The 23,784-nt window shown below is 44.6% G+C and overlaps 1 protein-coding gene across 1 annotated transcript in view; it reads right to left on the reverse strand.

Annotated features, from left to right (window-relative positions):
* Positions 1-23,784, reverse strand: part of ATRN (attractin) — a 140,874-nt gene that overhangs the window by 24,721 nt on the left and 92,369 nt on the right. The window contains exons 25-26 of the mRNA XM_056489025.1: positions 15,342-15,403; positions 5,904-5,982 (exon numbers count right to left, since the gene is read on the reverse strand). Coding sequence (XP_056345000.1) covers positions 5,904-5,982; positions 15,342-15,403 — 141 coding nt within the window. The remainder of the gene's footprint in view (positions 1-5,903; positions 5,983-15,341; positions 15,404-23,784) is intronic.

Raw genomic sequence — 23,784 nt, forward strand, 5'->3', positions numbered from 1 at the left:
GCAAAGCTGCTGGGAAGTCACCTCATGCTGAAATGACAGAAGATATTTAATTCAGGGCTGATTAAGATAACAAGTTATTCATCATAATCATGCCCAGTAGGAGGGCACAGGAATCCTGACCTTTAATAAGAAGAAGGAGATAATTTCCTTTTAAAAGACCAGGAGGATCTAGTCCATGCAGACTGAAATATCCACCAATACCTGATAATTACACAATAGCACAATGAAGCTTTGAGTAGAGCTCTTCTGGAATAATTACACAATCTCTTCCTGATTTCTGAAAATAACTGAATTAGATACCTGTGCAGCTGATGCCTACCATTAGAAAGAGACCTGGGAGTCTGAAATGAGAACAGCTCCAATATACCAGTCGTGGGCTTTGTGTAAATAAGGCTGAACTCTCCTAGAGCTGGACTGACAGAATCACAGCATCACAGAGAGGTTTGGGTGGAAGGGACCCAAAGCCCTCCAGTTCCCCCCCTGCCCAACAGAAGGTTTCACCCAACGAGCTGGAATCCAAGCACGATGCTCCTGTTCCAGCCCTGCTCCAGCTCCCACCAGTTCTTTCTGGGGATATAAAACCAACTCCCTCCACTGAGGACTCTGTGGCAGAGCTCTGTGGCTGTCAGCCCCATGTGATGTTGGCATTAGAGACAGGGGCAGGTCAGAGAACCCTGCATGAGCTGCACTGGGCACAGAACAACAGGAGCAGCTCCAAACAAAACCAAACCACCAAACCCCCCAAGCAGCAATCTCTTGTCAGCACGAATATTTTGGGATGTTATTCCTCTTCAGGGCATCTCTTATTTCTGCTACAATTTCCTTCAGTGGGTGACCAAAGCCACATGGATCAGTGCAGAGCACACAGTGTTTATATTCTGGAAAAAGCCTCCTGGCACTATGAGCTGGTTCCCATTCATGGATTTTAAATTTAGGGAGAGTGGAAAGTTAGAATTATTTGATCTGACCTCCTGCCTAGTACGAGTCACTGAACTGCACCATGTGACTGACCTAGAAAAGGTCCTTCCCAAAGCACTCATTCTGAGAGCCAGGTTTCCAAAGATATAAATGACTGGCATTGCCACTCACCATTAAAAACAGGAGAAAAACAGAACGGTTTTTTACTTTTTTACCCCCAGTTGCAGACACTGGGTGTTACAGGCTGGTTTGGTTTGGAAAGGACCTAAAGCTATCCAGCTCCAAACCCCTGCCATGGACAGGGACATACTGTTCAAAGTCTTGGCTGATCCTTTAGAAGATGCTCATCCCATCATGAATCTTCCATGATTCCTTTCCACAGCCACTGATTCACATCACCAAACCTCAACATGTTCTTCCTTGGAAAAAATGAGGAATTTGTGATGCTTTAAACTCTTGCTTATTTTCCAGATAGCAAATTTGTCTTGCAGTGCTGTTCTCCACCATCTGCAACACCCAAAACATTGCTGAGAGTAGTGTGGACACAGTACTCCAATAGCTGGTTACACCTAATAGTAACACTGAGCTCTTATTTTACTACTCATAAATGCAGGAAATGGAAATTTACATCCAGCTTTTAAAGCCACCATCACTTCAGTCTATTGTCCTAGGAATAGCTATTCTGGGAAGTAAACTCACTTTCCCTGCATTAAAAAAGAAACTCAGGTTTATGTTTCCCACTGCAAAGAGTGAAATTAGTGTGCTCACCATGTGACTTGACCTCCTCAGTCACCTGCTAGCTGTGACTTCTCACTCCTCCAATTCTTGTTTTCCCTACAAACCACCCCAAACCCAAGCTCAATATTTCCTTTTTGCTGACAGACACCAAATAGTGCTGTCAGTGCTATGGAACAAGAAGGTCTAAGTGGCAAATAACTGCTGGGAGCTTGGAGAACACACCAGTAAACTCTCCAAAGCTCCTGGGACTGTCCAAACACAGAGAACTTTGTGGCCAGACCTTCTAATATTTCTGTATAAGTTTGATACCAAATCTTTTGGAGCAGATTCTAGTCCAAAACACCACTGAAGACTCTAAACAATGACGAAGATCCTGAATTACAATTAGTTGAAAATATTCCAAATCTAAAACTTTTTCTTTGACCAAGGATGCCCTTCAATGCAGTCTAAGAGACTAACAGGTATAATAAAATACTAGCAGGTGAGAGCAAGAAAGGGAAAGGAAGGCAGGGCAATAAATAACACACAGCACAGATCCCTTGGAACATCTCTGCTGTAAAAACCCCAGGAATCTAATTGCCCACGTGGTATTCCATGTGCCTGGATGTTACAGCAGAGGATGCCAGTGGAAATAGAAGCACTAAGAAGTTTTGAATGCACTTGGGAAGAAAAAAGGTTTCAGAAATGAAGTTGAGGAGACAGATAATTCCTGCAGTAAATCAATACACAAATCCCATCCTGAATAACTGGGTGACTTGCAAAGTAAAAATATTCAGTTTCAGAAAGCCTTGGCAAGAAAGGAGGCAAAATACAGATAATTTTGTTAAGGGTGAAATTGAGTTGTAGACAGCCAGATTCAGTTATCTCTGGAGGTGCTTGCTATTGACACTCCCACCCTGTTCCAGGAGGCACAGTGACCCAGCTGAGCTCAGCCACACACTCTGGGAGGGAGCTATTCCTTGCTCCCAGTGAAGGAAACAAAGAATACTGAGGGTGAAGAGAAGAGGATTTGCATGAAAAACAGAACAATAAGACAGAAAATTCCTGGCAGCATATTAGCATATTAAAATTCTAACATCAAACTTTGTGCATTATTCTCTATCATCATCTTGATTCCTTTAACATCTCATTTTCTACAGGCAAGACAGAAAGGCTTCCTATCCCTATTTCCTAAGGTCATTCACCTCATTCAAAGCCTCCTATAAAAGCTGCCTTTTATTTCTATTATCCCTTTTTAAGATGTCTGAAGATGCTCAAACATGGGCTCAGTGGCAAGGGAATAAACACACAGTTTACAATTCCATCTCCTGAATGCCTGATACAACACAAATCATTCCCAGTTTTACTTCAGGTCAAGTTTTACACTCTGCAAGGCCTGAACTTAGTGTTCCAAGCCCCTTTTCCTACAAGTACACATTGGCTATGCAGTCTGCACACCCCAGAGCCTCCAGCCAGGAGGCTGAGGAGCTTTGACACAGAGATTTGGGCAGAGATGTTCAGCTGAAATACAGAAAAAGAAAGAAGTCAAGAGAATCTTGTGTATTTTAGAAGATTCTAATGGAGACTCTGGATTTGTAGCATGCTGCCTTCTCCATAAGGAGCAGAGCAAACCTGGTTTCAACCAAATGATGCTGCTGTGCTCCACTAGCCAGCCACACCAAGCACAGCTGTCTGCCCTCTCCCACCACATTTCCCAAGCAATCCTGGTGAGCAATCCTGACTACCCAACCTTCAGCACACTCCTGCCCTACACATGTCTCAGAAGCCTCAGCAGTCAGCTCTTCACTCTGCTCTGTGATGAGGACTTGGGCACCTGCAGAGCTCCTGCTGGAAGCACAAGTGATGGACAGCTGGGAGTTACCTGCACATTGCCTCATGCTTCACTGGCTTCTGCATTAAGACTAGGGAGCAAGCACAGAGCTCCTACATACATGGGAAGTTACTACAGAGCTACTACATCCATGAGAAACAGGGGGTTGTGATTTGACTATTGCTAAAAATGCAGCCCAAACCAGAGAAAGATCCTCCTTCAGGGCTGCAGCATTTTGTAGAACCATGGAACAGTTTGGGTTGGAAGGGACCTTGAAAATTTTCTATTTCCAACCCCTGCCATGGGTTATTTGTTATCTTAGATAACAAATTCTTGGGTGGACTTCTGTTTCTGGAGAAAGTCTATATTAATGTATGTAATCATGACACAACAAAGATTTTAAACTGTTTCCTCAAGATTTACAACTATTTCTAACAGAAGATGAATGGAACAGCAGAGATCCATGAATTACAAGATAGAGTCACTAGATAACAAGAGAGAGTGAGATAAATAACAGCAGAAGACAGGATTGTGCCTGGAAAGCACCACCCTGAAGAACTGCCCGTCAAACAGCCACACATGCAGACTGAACTTAGACTCAAACATGTCAATATGTTGCCAGTACTCCAGGTTTGGGTTTTTTTCCCTTGAAACATGCATCAGACTGCAATTTAATTTATAGAGACATTTCTCACCTAGGCCACCACTCAAATACTTTAACTGAGCTCCAAAGCACAGTATTTACTTCTCAGTCTATATTCCTTATACATTCCTAGATAACACTTAACCCCAGAAGCCACAGGGGATGTTATGCTGACTCCAGCTTAGTTTCTTGCCAAGCAAGTGAGCAGGAAAAAACCAGCTGCCCTAGTAAAAATTTATCTACCTTCAGAGAATACAGAAAACCTCAAAGACTTCCATTATTTCTGAGATTAAGGGTTATCTGTTTGAAAAGCAATGATTATATTCTGCAGTGAGTTCACCAGTAAAAGCAAAAACATCTGAAGCAGAAAGAGGAGGAAGAGAAGAGTTATCAGACATCATCCTGCTTTATTACCAGAGAGGAACTCCTCATATGGAATAAATTCATATTACTCACACCACTGCACTGCCAAGTATAACCAGCTACAGATTTCTGAAGATGTGCAGGAAACAGGGGCTTGCAAAGAATTCCAGCACTGTAAAAATTAAACTCCCAAACCCTCTTGATCGACTCCAGTGTGGGAACAACCCACTCTTGAACAGAACAGTGACAGGGCTGGGTGCCTGGAGCTTCATCCCAGCAGGGCAGCTGGGAGGAAAACCCAGAGCAGGGGGCAGATCTGCCCTGGAAACCCAAAGCAGGGAAGAAACACACCTCATTCCCCTGGGAGTGTGGCCTCAGGTGATGACATTCAGATAACTCTGTACAGACAGTGCACATGGACTGGCTCAAATAATGTCTGCCTTCTCTCATTTTGCACAGAAACAAAGAGATTAAAAACAAGACTAAACTCCTAAAACTAATTCCAGGAGCAGCCCAGCGCAGCCTCTGATAGCTGCACATTCCATGCTTTCAGCACTTGCACACCAAGAAAACCTGATGAATGTGTTGTTGCCTGTGGCACCAGGACTGCCCTACAAACACAACTCATCTATGGGGGCATTTGTGCTGAGAAACCAGGACTAAGGACACATTCTCTGTGCCACAACAATTGGCCACCTCTCCCTGGTCATCCTGAGTGCTTCAGGTGGAACAGGAAATCAGCTTCCATTGAGAAGCAAGAAAAGAAGCTAGTGAGCAAAAATAAATCAGGGATAAATGAGGAGGAACCAGATTTTGGGGGCAGAAAGCACAAAGTTATTTAAGTGATGCAAACACAGGAAGTTGTGAAGCTTGTTTGGATCATGGGTAGGTGAAGAGGAAAAATCTTTGGCTCTAAAAGTCACACTTTTAAGTAGTGAACTACAGATTTCCACATCCTGGGTGGCTTCCCCACCTTTCTCTTATGCTCCTAATGCTCCGGGGGGAAAAAAAACAACTACCCAAAATATTTGAAAAATACCTAATTTGAAAATGGGGATTTGACTTCTTTATTTTTTTAACATACTATGCAAGAGCTAATGTTTCTATTTTGTGTTTCCTATTTTGAAACAGATATAAATAATCTCCTAATTCATGTGTTTTTTTACTTATGCTGTCTAGAAATAGAAGTTCTGAGAATTCAGGATATTCACCCCTATTGTTTTGGTGCTTCACAGAAACTGCAGCATCACGGTACTAAAATAACACAATTTGTCAGTGAAACTGTAATCAAAAATATGCTAAAGGCCTAAACATTAACTGAATTAGCTTAGCCTTCAATTTAAGGTTCATGTGATGCATTTGTAAATAAATATGCATCTAGAGAGAACAACTATTAAAAAGTCATTTAAGGAACAACACTTTATCTCTCACCTCTCTCCGCCGTGATGCCCAGCAACTTTGTTTAATCTTCCAAACCACAGCAGCCACCAGGAGCAATGACAGGAAACAACTGGAAAGGGAAAAAAATGGAAAAAAAGTATTTTATTGCACTTGCTCATAACAAACTGGCAGCTGAAAAACTCTAGGAAATGCAAAGTTAAATGAAAAGTTCATATAATAATTAGAAATACAGTGAAGAAAGATAATCCAGCACAGTTCAGTGCCTCTGATGCCCACTGAGGAATGACACAGTCATTTTCAGGGAAAACTGTTGTTCCAAAGTTCCCTCTCTCACTTTAAGTGACAGTAAGGCTGAAAGATTTAATCACATTCGGAAAGCTACTACTGCTTATCTCTGGTATTTCTGGTATTTCAAGTGAGAGGATAAGCCCCCCAAAAAAACCTTGAAAGAGGCATAAAAAATTGATTATAATTTCCTTTCCAAATTACAAAAATAAGACACAGTGTAGAGCAGGCAGGCTGTTGCAAAACTACAGGCATTTCGTGATTTCCCCAAATCTATATTGGTTTTCTTCAGGGGAAAAAGGATGAATGGATATATCCATTTCTAGGGAAAATGCAAGGAAGAAGATATGACAAAAAACAGTGGTAGTAGTAGTGTAGTAATAACAATAATAATAATGATAATAACTGACTGTATTGACAGTCATGATCTTATCACTCTGAATACCTAATGAGCAATGTCAAGGCCCACGAGCTGAGATTAGATCCCATCCCTGGGATTTCCAAGCCCTGAGCACTGGCACCTGGGGACATGGCAGTGCTGGCAGTGCTGGGGATGGAGAACTCACTGATCTCACAGGGCTTTTCCAGCCCAGGTGATTCTGTGATGCTCTGACTTGGAACTGCCCAGAGCTAACACCAGGATAGGCAGCAGGAACCATTGCTGAGAAATGCAGAAGGTGAGGACACTGTTCTTGCTGCCAAATCACCCTCTACAGACTATGTGATATGGAAATCCATGGATGGGGCAGACACCCAAAGGCAGCCAGTCAGTATGGGAGCACATTTTTCAGGCTTAGATATGCACAGAAATATGCTTTACTATTAATAGCATGTAATACTAAAAATGCTGCACTTGTTTGACCTTCAGGGCCCTGGCACAGGAGCCCAGAGCAGCTGGGGCTGTCCCTGATCCCTGGGGGTGCCAAGGCCAGGCTGGGCACTGGGGCTGGAGCAGTGGGACAGTGGGAGTGTCCCTGCCATGGCAGGGGTGGGCATTAAGGTCCCTTCCAACTCACACCATTCCATGATTTTATGATTTCAGATGCAGTTTATGTGCAACATACATTGCTGCCACGGCTTGTTCTTGTTTACCTCCTCCTTTATTGGGGAAACAAGATGGAAGTGCAAAGGGCAGAGGGAAAATGCCAGCAATGGCAAAAATGCCATTACTCCCAAGCACCTCTGTTAAACTCCCCATCTCAGAGGAGCTCCTCAGGAGGAGTTTCTCAGGAGGACAGGGACACAGATGACCTTGCATTGTGCCACTCACAGGCAGCAAAGCCAACCAGGTCTCCACTTCACACAACATCATGTACCCATGATGGTATCCAACAGTATCCATGAGACAGCTCCAGAAATACACAAAGCAAGTGGAAGATACACATCAAAACATGCTTAGTTGCTGTAAGGATGGCCCCTTTTTAGGAAAAAAAGTGACCGCAGCAATTTGAAAACTGCTGGACCTCTTTGGTTGATTTCATAGAATCACAGAATCATTTATGTTGGAGAAAACCTCTAAGATCATCAAGTCCAAGCATTAGCTCAGCACTGCCAAGGCCACCAGTAAACCATGTCCTCAGGTGCCACATTTTCAGTGGCACTGTAAATATGTATTATTTACTCCCTTGGAAAAGAAAGCTAGAGTGGAGAATAGGATCACCTTTATTATTAAATCCCCTTTCCAAAATGCAACACTGCACATGCCTGCATATTCCAGAGGCTTTCATTGGTTTCTCTTTCCTGCCCATTTCTGGTACCACAGCCAAGTCTTTCTTGACAAAACAGAGAGGAATTAACAATTAAAGACTAATAAAAACTTCTCCTAAAACGCTCACCACAGTACCCTTTTATTTCAAAGGAACAGCACCATATATCTTTGTATTGTCACAAGGAGGCAGCAAATACCCACAAAAGCTATAAAATCACTAAGGAAATATATTTTCCCCCTTGAACTAACATTCCTGGGAAGCACTCAGGGAGAAATAACAGGCAGAGCCTGCTGCAGTCCATACCTGCTGGAAGAGCCCCGGGGCAGAGCAAAGCCAAGATCTATTGTTGCCTTTACTCAGCCTAAACCACCCTGAAATCAGTGAAAAGACCTGATGTGAGCATCAGTAGCCTTAAAGAAGGGTTTTTCCAGTTTTCTCAGAGGAAGCAGCTCTGTAGGTGTGGAGGCAGCAGAAGGGAAGAGCTGTGTGCAGAGCTGTGCTGGGAATGATCTGAGGGAGGGCTGAGGCTGGCAGAGTCCAGCTCCAAGCTGAGCTTTGCCCTCTCTCCCTCAGCAGCTCCACACACCTCTGCCAGCCAGAAATATCCACCTGCTCACAAATGACTTCCCAAAGATCATTTTACTACAGGGTTTGCTTTGCCCTCTCCTCTCTTTTCTCCAAAAACAGCAGCCTACCAAGAGCATCCTCCATCCCAGAAATCCACTCTTCACCCAAGCCTTCTCTCTGCAGCTTCCCCCAACTCAAATGGCTCCAGGGAGAGCTCAGAGCCCCTGGCAGGGCCTGGAGGGGCTCCAGGATAGCTGGAGAGGGGCTGGGGACAAGGGATGGAGGGACAGGACACAGGGAATGGAGGGGACAGGACACAGGGAATGGAGGGACAGGATACAGGGAATGGAGGGGACAGGACACTGGGAATGGAGGGACAGGACACTGGGAATGGAGGGAGAGGGCACAGGGAATGGAGGGGACAGGACACTGGGAATGGAGGGGACAGGACACAGGGAATGGAGGGACAGGACACTGGGAATGGATCCCACTGCCTGAGGCAGGGCTGGATGGGATTTGGGCAGGAATTGTTCCCTGGCAGGGTGGGCAGGGCTGGCACAGGTGCCCAGAGCAGCTGTGTGTTCCCCATCCCTGGATCCCTGGCAGTGCCCAAGGCCAGGCTGGACACTGGGCTGGAGCAATGGGACAGTGGAAGTGTCCCTGCCATGGCAGGGAATTGAAACAAGGTGATCTTTAAGTTCCCTTCCAACCCAAACTATTCTGTGTCTCTATCAGCTGCTGGATTTCCATTTTCCTATAGCCTGTGACACGCCCAGTTTGAGACCAGTTAAATTTTTCCAACAGAAAAAAAGGAAACCAGCAAACTCAGGTGTGAAATCAGACTGTAAGGAAAAAAAAAAACAAACTTCAGAAGCCACCAAACACCCTGGAGAGTTTTTAATCCCAGGGAAATTTGAACCATTTCAGTCAGGTTCTAACAAGTAGAGCTTCCACTGGCTCCTACAGTTTTAAATATTTGTTCTTACACAGCATAAATATTGCAATGTAGAGAGGAGATACATTTAAATTTTATGGAAAATATTCAATTTGGCAAACAACTTTATTAATTCATGCTTAATTATTCATTAGATTATTTAAGTACAATAAATGAGCAATATGGTTGTAAATAATCTCTCCCCAGTTGGCCTCAAGACATGCATGAAACCTCACTTGATCAGCCCTCAGAAAACCACAGGGATACCCACACTGACACAAAAATCTGAACTTAAACACACTGTCTGGTTTTATTCTGGACTTTAATCTCCTTTTCACCACAGAGAGAATATTCTCTCCAGTCCTGGTAACCTGAAAGCTTTTCAAACTTTCCACTTTCATTTTTAAATGTCTGGAAAACTCCATCAGCACTTTACTATAATGCATTCTCAGGAGGGGAGAAGAAAATCCATCAATGTATTAGGGCCCAATTATTAAACCCTCATGAAATGTTTATCCACATCAGAATTGCTTGTAAAAAATGGCAGCTTTAAACACCAAAATGTACAGCAGCCTCACTGCTAATGTGCTTTAACACAGACAGGTCACTCAATAATTTCAGAAAGCCCTGCCATGATTACTAGAAACATAGCCCAAATTATTTTGATGAATTAGAAGCTATTTAAGTGCTATTTACAAGTAAATTTTAATATGCTGGAGAGTTAAGGACACATTTTAAAGCACTGGATGCATTAAACCTTGAAATAATTGGAGCAAGTACAGAACACAGACATGGTTGGCTGGGCTTTGCCAAACAGCTCCTGCAGCCCATCAAGCCAGATTCCTGAGCTCATCCTTGTGCTGAAGATGGCACAAGGCTCAGCTGTGCCAGGGGAGGGCAGTGGAGACAGGGAAGGGCTGCAGTGCAGGGACATGGGTTAAACCCAGGTGCAAATTAAGCACTGCAAAGCCACTCAGCCCTCTCCTCTTCTCTTCTCCCCAACCCTGGTGGAGTGGGGGGGAGAATCAGAAGTACAATTTGTAGGCTCAGAAGAACAGTTTAATAATTGAAAACAATATAAAATACAATAATATAGCTAATAATAATAATGATATTAAAAAGAGAGATTCAAATCCCAACCACACAAGTGATGCACAACGTAAGTGCTCAGCACCTGCTGGCCAAGCCAGCCCCTTGCCCAGACCAGACCCTCCAGGTAACTCCCAGTCTGTACCCTGGGCACCATCCCTGAGCTGGGGAATACCCATCTGGCTACTGGGGACCACCTGTCCCAGTTATGACCAATCCCAGTTTGAGCAACTCTTCACTGGCAGAGCAAGAGAAAAAAACCCAACAGACTTCTGAGAAACACAACTCAGCAAAAAAACCATCAACACTGCTCTCATTCTGAACCCAAAACACAGCATCAAAAATTAACTCCATCAGTCAAAACCAGTGATGAGGAGCAGCTGAGGGAGCTGGGAAGAGGCTGGAGAATTCCTGAGGGAAATGGGAAGGGACTGGAGAATTCCTGAGAGAAATGGGAAGGGAATGGAGAATTCCTGAGGGAAATGGGAAGGGAATGGAGAATTCCTGAGGAGCTGGGAAGGCTCAGCTGGAGCAAAGGAGGCTCAGGGACCTTGTGGCTCTGCACAACTCCCTGCCAGGAGGGGACACCGGGGGGATTTGGGATCTGGAACAGGGACAGGAGGAGAGGGAACGGCCCCAGGGGAGGCTCAGGGTGGGAACTGGGAAACTCCTTCCTGGAAAGGGCAGGGGTGAGTCCTGTCCCTGGGATGTGGCACTTGGGGACATGGGGCAGTGCTGGGGGAGTGTTGAACTTGCTGATCTCAGAGGGCTTTTCCAACCTAGATGATTTTATGATTCCATTCTATGATTATAGAGTAAGAGTGAACATGGAAGGAAGTTGTGGGTGCTGAACTGTTACAGTGCTCCTGCTCAAGCTTTTCTGAGGAACAAGTCCAATTATTTGTATCAAACTAAAATTACACCATTGCTATTTGATATTCAGACCCTAATAGGGCACATGAGGTTTGATGTGCCATCAGAAAAACACTGAACTGGCAGCCTTTGTTCCATTTGTGAAATAACAGCCACTTCTCTCCCAGTCCTGGTAAGGCCTCAGTGGGACAGGTCAGGGCTAGACCCTGGAATCACACCCTGCCTTGGGCTGGAAGGGACCCCAAATCCAGCTCCAAGCAGCCTGCCCTGGCAGCAGCACCTCCCACTGGGCTGACCAGGCACTGGGCTCCCTCAGCAGGATGGTTCAAGGGCAGGAGATGAAGGCAAGACAAGCAGCAGGCAAGAAATGCAACGAACTGTGCATGTGAGAACCAGACAAGTGCAGGAGGCAACACCAGAGGCACATGGAAATCAGGGCAATAAAGCTCAGGATGAGATCCTAGAACAGAATCTTGGAAAGGTTTGGTTGGAGAGACCTTACAAGGTCATCCAGTCCATCCCTCTGCTGTGAGGAGGAACATCTTCAGCTAGGTCAGATTGCTCTGTCCACCCCAGACTGGAATGTTCCCAAGGATGGGGATTCACCCCCTCTCTGGGAAGCCTAGTCCAGTGTCTCACCACCTTCACCATAAACAATTTATTCCCTCATCTAGTCTTAACAGACCCTCTTTTAATTTAAAGTCATTTAGTGATAGGACCCACTACTTAAATGTCTGTCCCCATCTTCCTTTGAACCCCTTTTTAAGTATGGAGAGATCCCAAAAAGGTCTCTCAAGTCTTCCCTAGGCTGAAGGTTGAAGGGAAGACAAGGAAAAGGGAAGAATGGATGGAAGAAAGGGAAAGAAAAAGAGGGAATGATTCTTGGGCAGTAATACATGCTTACAAGGCCACAAATATTTTTACATCCTCTGTACATGAAGGCAGCTGGTGATTAATATCTGTGATAGGTGTGCTGGCAGACAGACTGCATGGAAGATAAGGAAGCACGAATAAAAAACATTCACTACAAATTGTCAAAATAGCTCAAACTGTGTGCTGAAAGACAACTGCACAATCTGTAAATGAAAGAGCTGTGTTATGAAAAGCAGAGAGGAAAAAGAGAAAACCCAGTTTACTTGCAATTCATTAGCTTTGCAAAGGTTAACAGAGGCTGGGATATCATTTCTCCCCCAGCTTCGATTATAATGCAACATTAACAACCTCAGAACTCCACCCAACCTTTATCCACTGACATTTCCTTAGCTTCAAACAGAACATTCAGGTGGTACAAATTCAGGGTGACACACAGCCCCTGGCTGGCTGCTGCTGAGCTCCATGGCCCAATGTGAGATGTGAGGCACAGCCCTCTGGCCACAGTGGCAGCCAGTGCTCTGTCCCCCCACACTGCCCACTGTGGGGATGCACACCCAGGTTCTGCTTTGCCCTGCCCCTGTGCATCCCACAGACAGCCCAGCCACTGCCTGGGGCAGCTCAGACTGCAGCCTGGCAGTCCAGCAGCCTGCCTAACTCATCTCAAATGTCAGCAATGAAACCAAAAATCCCCCCTTCTCCTCTCAGGTGCTCCACAGAGCTGAGTGCTCTCCTCCTCCTCCAGCTGCCCAGCAGAACAGCACAGTTAGGATGGGCTTACAGCAACCAAGTGGGGAAGTGGCTTCCAGAATAGAGAAGTGTGCCACAGTTTCTCCAGCTCAGATTTCCCAAATTCACAGAATCACAGAATGGTTTGGGTTGGAAGTGATCTCACAAATGACCTTGCTGCAGCCCCCTGCCATGGGCAGGGACACCCTCCACCACCCCAGGCTGCTCCAAGCCCATCCAGCCTGGCCTTGGGATGGGGCAGCCACAGCTGCTCTGGGCAACTCCTGCACTTCCTGCAGAGCAGCAAAACGAAGCAGCACCCTTAAATGTGCAAACAGAAAGCCACTCTAAACCTCTGCTTTCCAGAACAACATCTCTTTAGGTCCCCATTACACCTAAGAAATGGATACATATTCCAGTTTTTGAGTTTGGTGTTAGTGCTACCAACTGGTTTTAGGTTTTCACAAAGTATTTTCCTTGCCTTTGTTCTAGGGAGCAAATTCTCAGCCAACTGTTGCTTATTAACAGCATAGGGGCTCTCAGATATTATTTATTTATGGTCTGCCTGGGATCCAACAATAACTATGAAATGTGCCCTAGAGCATTAAAAATGCAAATATTTCAATGGTTTGCCCTACAGCCAGTGAGGTGAATCACACAGTTCTAATCCACTGGTTAATTAGGGAGCTATAGTGACTAAAATAAAACACTTGGAGAGAAGCTTAGGAGTAGTAAAGAATCAAAGAATTTCTATCACATTGTAAATGCTTAATTGAAAAACACCAGTAAACTGTCTTCTCTCAAATCCACGTTATTATTCCTCTGGCTTGTTAGGATGTTAAATAATATTGCAGTATTATTTCTGAAGGAGATCCATGTGATAACAGCAATGGAGAAAGGAATCTCACAGCCTGTGGACATATAAGTTCAGCTGCATGTGCTCACTGAGCTACACAATGCACTTTTCTTCTGCTTTCACCTGGGATGGGAATCATGGAGGGATTTGGGCTGGAAGGACCTTGAGGATCATGCATTTCCACACCCCTGCCATGGCAGAGACATCTCCCACTGTCCCACTGCTCCAGCCCCAGTGTCCAGTCTGGCCCTGGGCACTGCCAGGGATCAGGGGCAGCCACAGCAAATCTGGGAATCTCTGCAAATAATGAATATGGAGCAATCCCTCATACTGAGGAGTTAAACCCTCACATGCAGATGAAGTTGGGTCTGTAAAGCACTAATTTTACACAATTAAAAAAGAACTAAGGAACCAACTGCTTCCCTCTTCATTTTCCTAATAAGCAATTACCCTGCCACAAAGATTTTTAGGGAAGATGCTGTCTGTGATTAATTCAGCAACAAAAGCTTAAGCCTGAGCCAGGAGTAACCACCTACTGGGCTCCAATGGCAGGAAGTTGGTGGCTCAAACTTCTGTCTCCCAGGACTGCACTAAAGCAGATTCTACTCTCTAAAACCTCCACATGAAAAAAAAAATTGATATAAACCACTTATCTGAAGGATCTGTCTGGAGCTTCTTGCTTTAATTAAATTTAGCATGAAATCTAAAGCAAGATATTACTCCCACTGCAGATTTCACAGCAGGCAGTATTACCTGCTTTAGAACATGCTGTAAGCATGGAGCAGGGTTTACTCCATGTACATCCCCCTGTAGGACTCCTCACTGAGCAGGTACTGGCTTACACTTCTGGAGTACTAACAGTCCCTGAAACAGAGGCCAGTACATGGGATTTGGAAGCTTTGAGAGGCCTGCTGTGCTTTGGAAGTGTTTGTTTCACCTCTTTGGTAGGGCTGTATTTTCTGAAGGATGGAGAGGAGACAAGTGTTGAAATGGCTTCTGTGGGCTCCCACTCTGAGGGAATCATCAGTTCACTCAACACTAAGAAATGTTAAAGCTGTGTATGAAGAACAGAAGTATTTGGCTTCTGTTGTACTGCAACATATGTTTGTATTTAACTTGACATACTTTCAGAGTTCACTTTAAAATCAAAAGGTGATACCTAAAGAGCTGGAAATTACTGCAGACTCAACTCTTTGCAAAGTAACTGCCCGAGTTTATGACTGGTGTCTAACGAGGTGTGAAAACCTGCATAAGTCACATTACCTGTGGCAAGTCAATGTTTTCTACACTATCTCAAAAGGAACTTCTTTTCCAAAGCCTCTCCCAGCCTCATCCTCCCTTTCCCTGCATGCACTGGCAAGATGCATTGGCAAACATGGGCAGACAATTAATTTTCTTAACATAATTCCTAATTATATATTTAAAACAGACTGAAGATTTCCATTTTCTAGGCTGTAAGCAGGATGTTTAAGTTAAAAAACCAGACCAAGAAGAACCCGAACTCTGAAGCCCAAAACCTAAAGAAGTAACATTTAGCAGTCTTAAATGAAAAGTACCTGAAAAATGTGACAAAGAACTGCACCAGGTCCATAAAGTTGCTGTGCTGTGAGAATGCAATCTGCAAAAGAAAAGCAAATGCTTTCTGTTACTTACTGAAAATTCCTATTTCAAGATATGTAAAAAGGATGAAAAATGACAATGAAAAGCATCTTTACTCAGATCAACTAATATTTTTGAACATTGTTTTTGAATGGAAATGCTCTGAGGAAAAAGAAAATAAATTATAACTTCACATTGTTTTGAAAACAAATATCCCAAAAATGAAGCTGAAAAAGTAACTCTGTCTCTCAGCCATGTTCCAAGGAATACTCTTCAGTGCACATTGAAGAAAACACTACAAAAACTTAGAACAGAGGTTTCACAGAGCTGCAAATAATCTTTAATTAAAAGTGAAAATCTTTAATTGTTGTTTACACAGCAACACAAAATTCAGTATTTACACTTCAAACAATTTCCAGACAACAAAATCTCCTCGAAGAAGGAACTTACACCAAGAGCTGCAAAGAGGCATGAAACAAGGAGGATGGTGGACACTGTGCAAACATCTCAGCCCCTGCCTGCAGCAAGAGCAGGGAAACCACAGAATTGGGACAGAAAGCAGAGGGAAGGGCCAGCAGGAAACTGGGAGGGTCAGAGGCAAAGGGAAGATTAGGGAGCCTGGTAAAAATAACAGGGGGGGAGGCGAGCCAAGAGAAAAGCAGCTTGTGCAATATTAGGAATCAGAAGTTTTTCCAGGTACCTCCTATTTCCTCTGCCTATCAATCCCATAGCACTAGAGACTATTAACTCTTTCATGAGGTAACAGGATTTATTCAGAACTGAAGTGAAATCTGCACTGACAAAAGCCTTTCATGAACATTAAATCCATTTCTGGTGTCATTTGTTGTTTTTCTCCTTTAATAAACAGCACTTATGGCAACATTAGCATAAACATAAATCCCTCCTCCCAGCAATAGCCACATCTCAAAATTCATGAATATGTGCAAAGTGAGTCATTGCTTGGGTTCCTGTTGCTCTGGAACACTGTCTATGATTATATTTGCTTTAAATATTCATTGTAATTCGGTACAGAAGCTGCCCCAAATAGTTTTCTTATAAATAAATTCAAATATTTTGAAGCTGAAAGTTCCTTTGCAGTGGACAACCACTGTGTGGCTGGAAACTTAACTCCAAACCTGCACACCAGATGCTGCAACATCAACAGTCCTGTCTACAAAACACAAGGAAACACAGAGTTTCTCTTTGACTTTTACTTCTGAATTGCTTCTCAATAGTCTTCTGATTATTAAAAGACAGTGAGCAAGATTTCACTTCGTGTAAAAAATCAGTGCCTAGTAACTTAAGTGGTAGAGTATTTGCATAAATGGATATTCTGGAATGTCTTTAAGGCAAAGATATCTTTAGTGAAATATCACATCCCAAAATACAAACATGTAACACACTCAATGTAAAAATAATAAGTTTTCTTATTATTTCTGAGAATAACCATTATGCGGAATGACTATAAGGGATGCATTTCAAAATAAAACCCTTGTTATGTATCAACAATCCTTTAGCAGAAAATGAAAAGCACAAAGGAATCATTAACAGGCCAGTCCCCCGTGCACGGCCATCAGGATCATCATCTCCTACTAAAAGAAACAAGAATCTGTTAATTTTAAAATAAGAGAGATTCTATGAAAGATTAATGAGACTGTTACCAGAGAAGAGCTTCTCATTTTTTGACAACAACTGCAGGATAAAACAGGTAAATACAAAAACAAGCAAACAAAAATAATTTAGGCTTATTTCACACAGAAGCCTTTCAAATGCTTTACCAGTGGTGATTATTTTCTCTATCTGTTGGAGTTCTTCTATAAAGACCAATTGAGGACCTGTGCCTCATACATAGATTTAAAAACCTAGGTTGTTCCTACAATTTATTCCTCAAAAACTGAAAATACTTTGTGCTATCAAACCTGACCAATCTGTGTCACAGGCAATTTGGTCTCATAATTGTTAATGGTTTGCTTACTTAGAGCTTAATTTCCCCTAATATAATCTGTTCTCAGGATTTAATTAATTCAGCTACATCGGAAGTTTGGGAAATAGCTGTTGAAAGCAGGCTGTTCATTCTGCATCCACAAAAAACACGGCACCAATTTCGTAGCAGTCTGGATTTTTAATTAAGTTTAACTGACGGCAGAAGATTCATTTATCCATTCTCAGAAACGAGTTCTGTACCAAAGACTGAAGCACTTTAACTGCAGGAAGGCTCCATGGGGCTGGAGCTGGCAGCTGGAAAGCCTCTCCCAGGTACAGGGTCAGAGCACCAGCAAGCCCCACTTTCACCCCAAAGAGTCCCAGAAGTGTTTAGGGCTGGGCTGGGGACTCCACCCCAAAGAATTCCTGAAGTGTTTAGGGCTGCACTGGGGACTCCTCCCCAAAGACTCCCAGAAGTGTTTAGGGCTGGGCTGGGGACTTCACCCCAAAGAGTCCCAGAAGTGTTTAGGGCTGGGCTGGGGGCTTCACCCCAAAGAGTCCCAGAAGTGTTTAGGGCTGGGCTGGGGACTCCTCCCCAAAGAATCCCAGAAGTGTTTAGGGCTGGGCTGGGGGCTTCACCCCAAAGAGTCCCAGAAGTGTTTAGGGCTGGGCTCTGAGCCCATCCAAGCTTGGAGGTCCCTGCAGGAGGAGGGCTGCACTGGCAGCCAGGGCTGGACACCCGTGTCTCTGTGGGAAGAAACTTTCCCTAACAGCAGCTGAAACCTTTAGCTGGGCTCAGCTGAGCCGCCTCAGGGCCCAGCCCCTCCTGCCTGAGCAGCTCCTGGCCCTGCCCAGCCACGCTCAGCACTCCAGGGTGGTTTGTGCCCTGTGCTCAGGAATAACCAGTACCCCAGGCAGCTGCCATCACATACTTGATCACGTTCATTCCAAAGAATCTTACAAATATTACTGTGTTTATCTTATCTGCAAAGCTACCTGGGAGAGCACAGCCTCCTCTCCTGCTTTTTCTACTGCCACATCATTTGAGGTACCCAAATAATCCACTTGCTTCCCAGAGAACCAGAAGTAGCTGGCTGCATGGACTAGCAAATATTTATAATGAAAAGCTTTACATTTTTTATCATTTGATTAGCATAAAATATGAAGCCAAGAAGAAAATTTGGCTTCCTCTAACTAGCCAACATCTAAAAACTGCACTGGTTTTTAAATCAGTACACACAAATTTCAAAGGAGTTAATGGCAAATGACTTGGCCACAAAATAATAGAAGCAAAGGAAAAATATATTTGAACCCACCTGACATTTCAGTAACAGTTGGTATTCCAAACTCAAAATATTGCTGGAATTAAACTACAGCTTGTGACTGATAGAAATTTTGAAAAACCAATTAGAACAATTACATACCAGGACTTGCTTTGCATAAGCACTAGAGTTTGTTCTCCAAGAGAAAAGAAAATTGAGAGTAATTCTGAGATGATAATTTTGTACTAAATTAGGCCAACTAAGACCTACCTTCACCTTAAACTTGTATATGCAACAACACCTAAAATTATTTAAACCTCTATTCTTGTGATTTGTAAGTGTTCTGAACTCTTCAAAAACAAATTGAGTTTCACATACCACTAAGAAAAATCAGTCTATAACCAAGTAAGAAATTATGTAGCAAATTTTTCTTAAATCCAGCAAGAACCAAATTTGAGTAGCTCCTCCCATTTAACCGTAATAAACAGATGTACAGCTAGTTCATCACAGCATGACTCTTGTGCTGGAAATTCCTGGTATTTTACAGGAAGCCAAACTATTCACCACAATGGGATTAGGACAACAACTTCTCCAAATGCTAATAACTGCCAATATTATACAGAATATTAGCAACCCTAATCTAAAATTAGCTAAAGAACTGATAACATGAGAGTTGGGGCTGCTGCAGAAGGCTCTGGGGAGACCTTGCAGGGCCTGGAGGGGCTCCAGGAGAGCTGGAGAGGGGCTGGGGACAAGGGATGGAGGGACAGGACACAGGGAATGGAGGGACAGGACACAGGGAATGGAGGGGACAGGACACTGGGAATGGGGGGACAGGACATTGGGAATGGAGGGGACACGACACAGGGAATGGAGGGGGACAGGACACTGGGAATGGAGGGGACAGGACACAGGGAATGGAGGGGGACAGGACACTGGGAATGAAGGGGACAGGACACTGGGAATGGGGGGACAGGACACTGGGAATGGAGGGACAGGACACAGGGAATGGAGGGGGACAGGACACAGGGAATGGAGGGGACATGACACTGGGAATGGAGGGGACAGGACACTGGGAATGGAGGGGACAGGACACTGGGAATGGCTCCCACTGCCAGAGGGCAGGGCTGGGTGGGATTTGGGCAGGAATTGTTCCTGGCAGGGCTGGCACAGGGTGCCCAGAGCAGCTGTGGCTGCCCCTGGATCCCAAGGCCAGGCTGGACACTGGGGCTGGAGCAATGGGACAGTGGGAGTGTCCCTGCCCATGGATGGGCTTTAAGGTAATTTCCCACCCAAACTATCCTGTGAATGTGAACTATCCTGTGAACTATTCTGTGAATGTACCAAAGAATATTTCAAGCATGGCAATTTCATATTATAATCTGGCACATTTTGGATTCCAAACACTTGAGAAACCATGAACAGCCACAGAAAACAGTGTTTCCACAGTTTTTTTTACCTTGGTAACAACTCAGGATTATTGACACATTATATGTTTTTCTTCACAAAAATAAAGTGACTAAATTCCTACCAGTAGTGCCTTCCTTTTCATCCCTATTTCATATCAGGGATGAGAAAAGGAGAAACTAAAAATGGTATTTTGCACAGGACATGCTCCTGGAATGGAACTGTGTAAGAAAGAAAAACAGAAGTGTAATTAACTTCTGAAACTAGAGGGGCCCAGCAGAGACGGCACAATGTGACGCTGGCTGCCAGAGCTTGGGGCTTGCTGTGAATTCTGAAGGAATCAAAAGGTCCAACTGCTGCATCCATTAACCTCACCTGGCAGGTGGGAGAATGCTACAGCACAAACGTTTTGAAAGTCTAGAGGAACACACAGAAATTTAGTGGCTTTTGGGCTCATTTTTGCTTTTTATTTCAATCTAGCCCCAGCACCAAAGTTAATGAACAAAAAGCAGCAGGGAAAAGTGGAAAACTGGGAGTTCCACAAACTTCCAGTGAGAAAAAGCCACAAGCCAAATAAGCTGCAGGTGACATTTATGCACATTTCTTCACCAAAATTCCACTGTCTTGTCTCTTTTTTTTTCCTATGGATAGAGCAAGGATTCAATCTGACCTTGGTGAATACAGACAACACGTACAGGATGCCATGGCCTGAATGCTGAGTGCCTGTGCCTTTGTCAAAGCACCTGCTGTAAAACAAAGGGGCTTTAAGTATTCTTGAGTGATGCCAAAGTCATCAAAACATTCATTTTGCCCTCTAGAATAATGCTGGGGGGGAAACTTCTCTTCTGCTCAGGAGTATTTCACTGCCTGCTGCAGCTTCCTTCAGGCACAGACACCGTGCTCCAGTGAAACCCATGGCCACAGTCCATGCTGGCCACGCCAGGCAGCAGTGACCAGCTCCAGGAGCCCTGGCAGGAGCTCTCAGAGGAATGTCCAGCACAGAAATCCAGCTGCACTCCTGAACATGGTCTCAGCTCTGCCATGTGCTGCTGCTGCTGCTTCCTGTGTTCTGTGAGCATCTTTAATGAGCCATAGAAGTCGTTAAGGCAGCAGAGAGAGATAACCACAGGAATGAAGGGCAAAAAGCCTTTCAAAAACACCCTTCAGAAACTGGGATTGTGGAGCTGACCCTGCTCACTGAGGGATGAGCAAACACAACAGCAACCTGAGACGAGCCTTTTTCAGGAGGTGGCTCTTAAATGAGCTCAGCAATGTCAGTTGCAAGGAACATCCTCTGGAAAGAAACATTTGTTCACCTCTGCTGATAATTTGTGGGATTCAGACACAGACTATGACATCCAAATCCAGGCTCACAGGGGCATTCCCACCAGCCCTTTATACTCCATGGAAACCTCATCTGTGATTCAACTGACCAATGCAGGTGCATAATAATAAATAACCAAAATTATTACCTGACCAGTTCCATAACAGAACCATTAACACTGAGGCACACAAAGACATCTATTTGTAGACCCGTAGATTTATACAGTTTACATTTCCATGGTGCATCCTTGCCCTTGGTTTCACAGATGAAGTAGAAGCTCCAGTTGCTGCCTAAAGAGGGGTACAAGCTATTGCAGCTGCCCTGGGACACCTCACCTGGCCTCCAGCTGCTGCTCCAGAATCACAGCATGGGCTGGGTTGGAAAGGCCCTTAAAGCCCATTTCACTGCACCTCCTGCCCAGGCAGGGACACCTTCCACTGGAGCAGGCTGCCCCATCCAACAGCTTTTGGTGAATCCATACCCCAATCACTCCATAGAGGCAGAAGGACATTCTACTTCAAGGCACCACAGACCTCTGTTTTAATGAACAGCAAAACTGCACCCAAATTTGGAGGTTAGGTAGAAAATGTAACCTGACCCACAGGGACAGATTCTCTAGAGAGAAGGTTAAACCTTAGGTTTCAGAGAACAAAGGATCTTAACAGCAGTTAATTGTAACTTGAAAAACTGACACACAACACGTTGGAGCATGATTTGGACGTGGGAGATCCCAGAGTAATGCACCTGATGCTGCAGGTGTGGACAGCAGAAGCAGCACTGCAAGGGGCTCTGACTCTCTCTGGAGCCTTCCCTTCTCCAGGCTCAACACCCCCAGCTCTCATTCAGTCCCCAGAGCAGAGAGCTCCAGCACTCACAGCACCTCCTCTGGACCACCTCCTCATCCACTGAACAGTTCACCCTTCAAATCCATCTTTCTCCAAATCAGAGAGAACTTGGTGCACCTGAAGAGGTTCCCATGCTCACATTTGCATTCTACAACAAGCAAAAATAAAACCCTCACTCAAATTTGATTTTCACACCTACTACTCCGAGTCACTCAGCTCCTGTGTGAAGGATGAAAGAGATTAATGACTGACTCCTCACCTGCTGCAATATTAACTGAGCCATTGAGCTTTATGGCACAAATACTTGCTACTGTGCAAATATAAAACCCGCTTCGCTTCTGAACTTATTCTGAGATGAAAACCAATTTATATTCCAATACTGTGCTGCCTTCCTGCAGTAGTCACAAATTGTCCCTTCTCAGCTAATTGGCTGCAGTCAGCACTAGGCTCAGAAATGCCACTTAGACGTGTTTTGTCTTCCCATGTGAACTCTCTCATGGTGTACAGAGTGAACACCGGCATGACTGGCTCTAAATTAAAAACAGTGCTTAAGATGTGGTCCCAAATTTCACTGCATCCCAGATATTATCACACAAATCTGACAAATGAGAAGTATTTGTTCAATAAACAGCCAGGGGTTGAATTGTGATGCTCATCTAAATGTAAAGTGCATTAAGAAATGAAATTCTGGAAAGTCTCATAATTGAAACAGCAAACTCAGCTCAGACCCTACACATCTCCCCATGACAGAAACACACCCCCCCCAAAAAAGCCAAGGCAGGGCCAGAAAAACTCAGTTCTTCCCAACCCTCAGTGAGTTCTCCTGAATTCTCTGAACTTCTCAATTCTTCTTTCAGGCCACTTACAAGAAGAAAGACATTAAGAGGCTGGAGCGTGTCCAGGGAAGGGAATGGAGCTGGGAAGGGGCTGGAGAATTCCTGAGGGAGCTGGGAAGAGGCTGGAGAATTCCTGAGGGAAATGGGAAGGGGCTGGAGAATTCCTGAGGGAGCTGGGAAGGGACTGGAGAATTCCTGAGGGAGATGGGAAGGGGCTGGAGAATTCCTGAGGGAGCTAGGAAGGGAATGGGGAATTCCTGAGGGAAATGGGAAGGGGCTGGAGAATTCCTGAGGGAAATGGGAAGGGAATGGAGAATTCCTGAGGAGCTGGGAAGGCTCAGCTGGAGCAAAGGAGGCTCAGGGACCTTGTGGCTCTGCACAACTCCCTGCCAGGAGGGGACACCGGGGGGATTTGGGATCTGGGTACAGGGACAGGAGGAGAGGGAACGGCCTCAGGCTGGGCCAGGGGAACCTCAGGGTGGATTTTGGGGAATTCCTTCCTGGAAGGCGCTGTCCTGCCCTGGCACAGCTGCCCAGGGTGGAGAAGAAGCAGCTCTCCCTGGAGGGATGTGACAGCCATGCACTTGTGGCACTTGGGGACACGGGTCCCTGTGGGCTGGGCAGCGCTGGGGAACTGCTGGGCACGGTGGTCTAAGAGGGTTTTCCACCATAAATAATTCTGTGATCCTGCAATTGCAACAATTATTCTGGAGACAAGGAAGCTCTGAGGTGCTTGGAAAAAGTGGTTAAAAATAAAGATCCTAAACCTTGAGACAGAAAACAAGTCACCAGCAGGAAAACAC

The sequence above is a fragment of the Oenanthe melanoleuca genome, chromosome 4, assembly GCF_029582105.1.
Source record: "Oenanthe melanoleuca isolate GR-GAL-2019-014 chromosome 4, OMel1.0, whole genome shotgun sequence".
NCBI classification, from domain to species: domain Eukaryota; kingdom Metazoa; phylum Chordata; class Aves; order Passeriformes; family Muscicapidae; genus Oenanthe; species Oenanthe melanoleuca.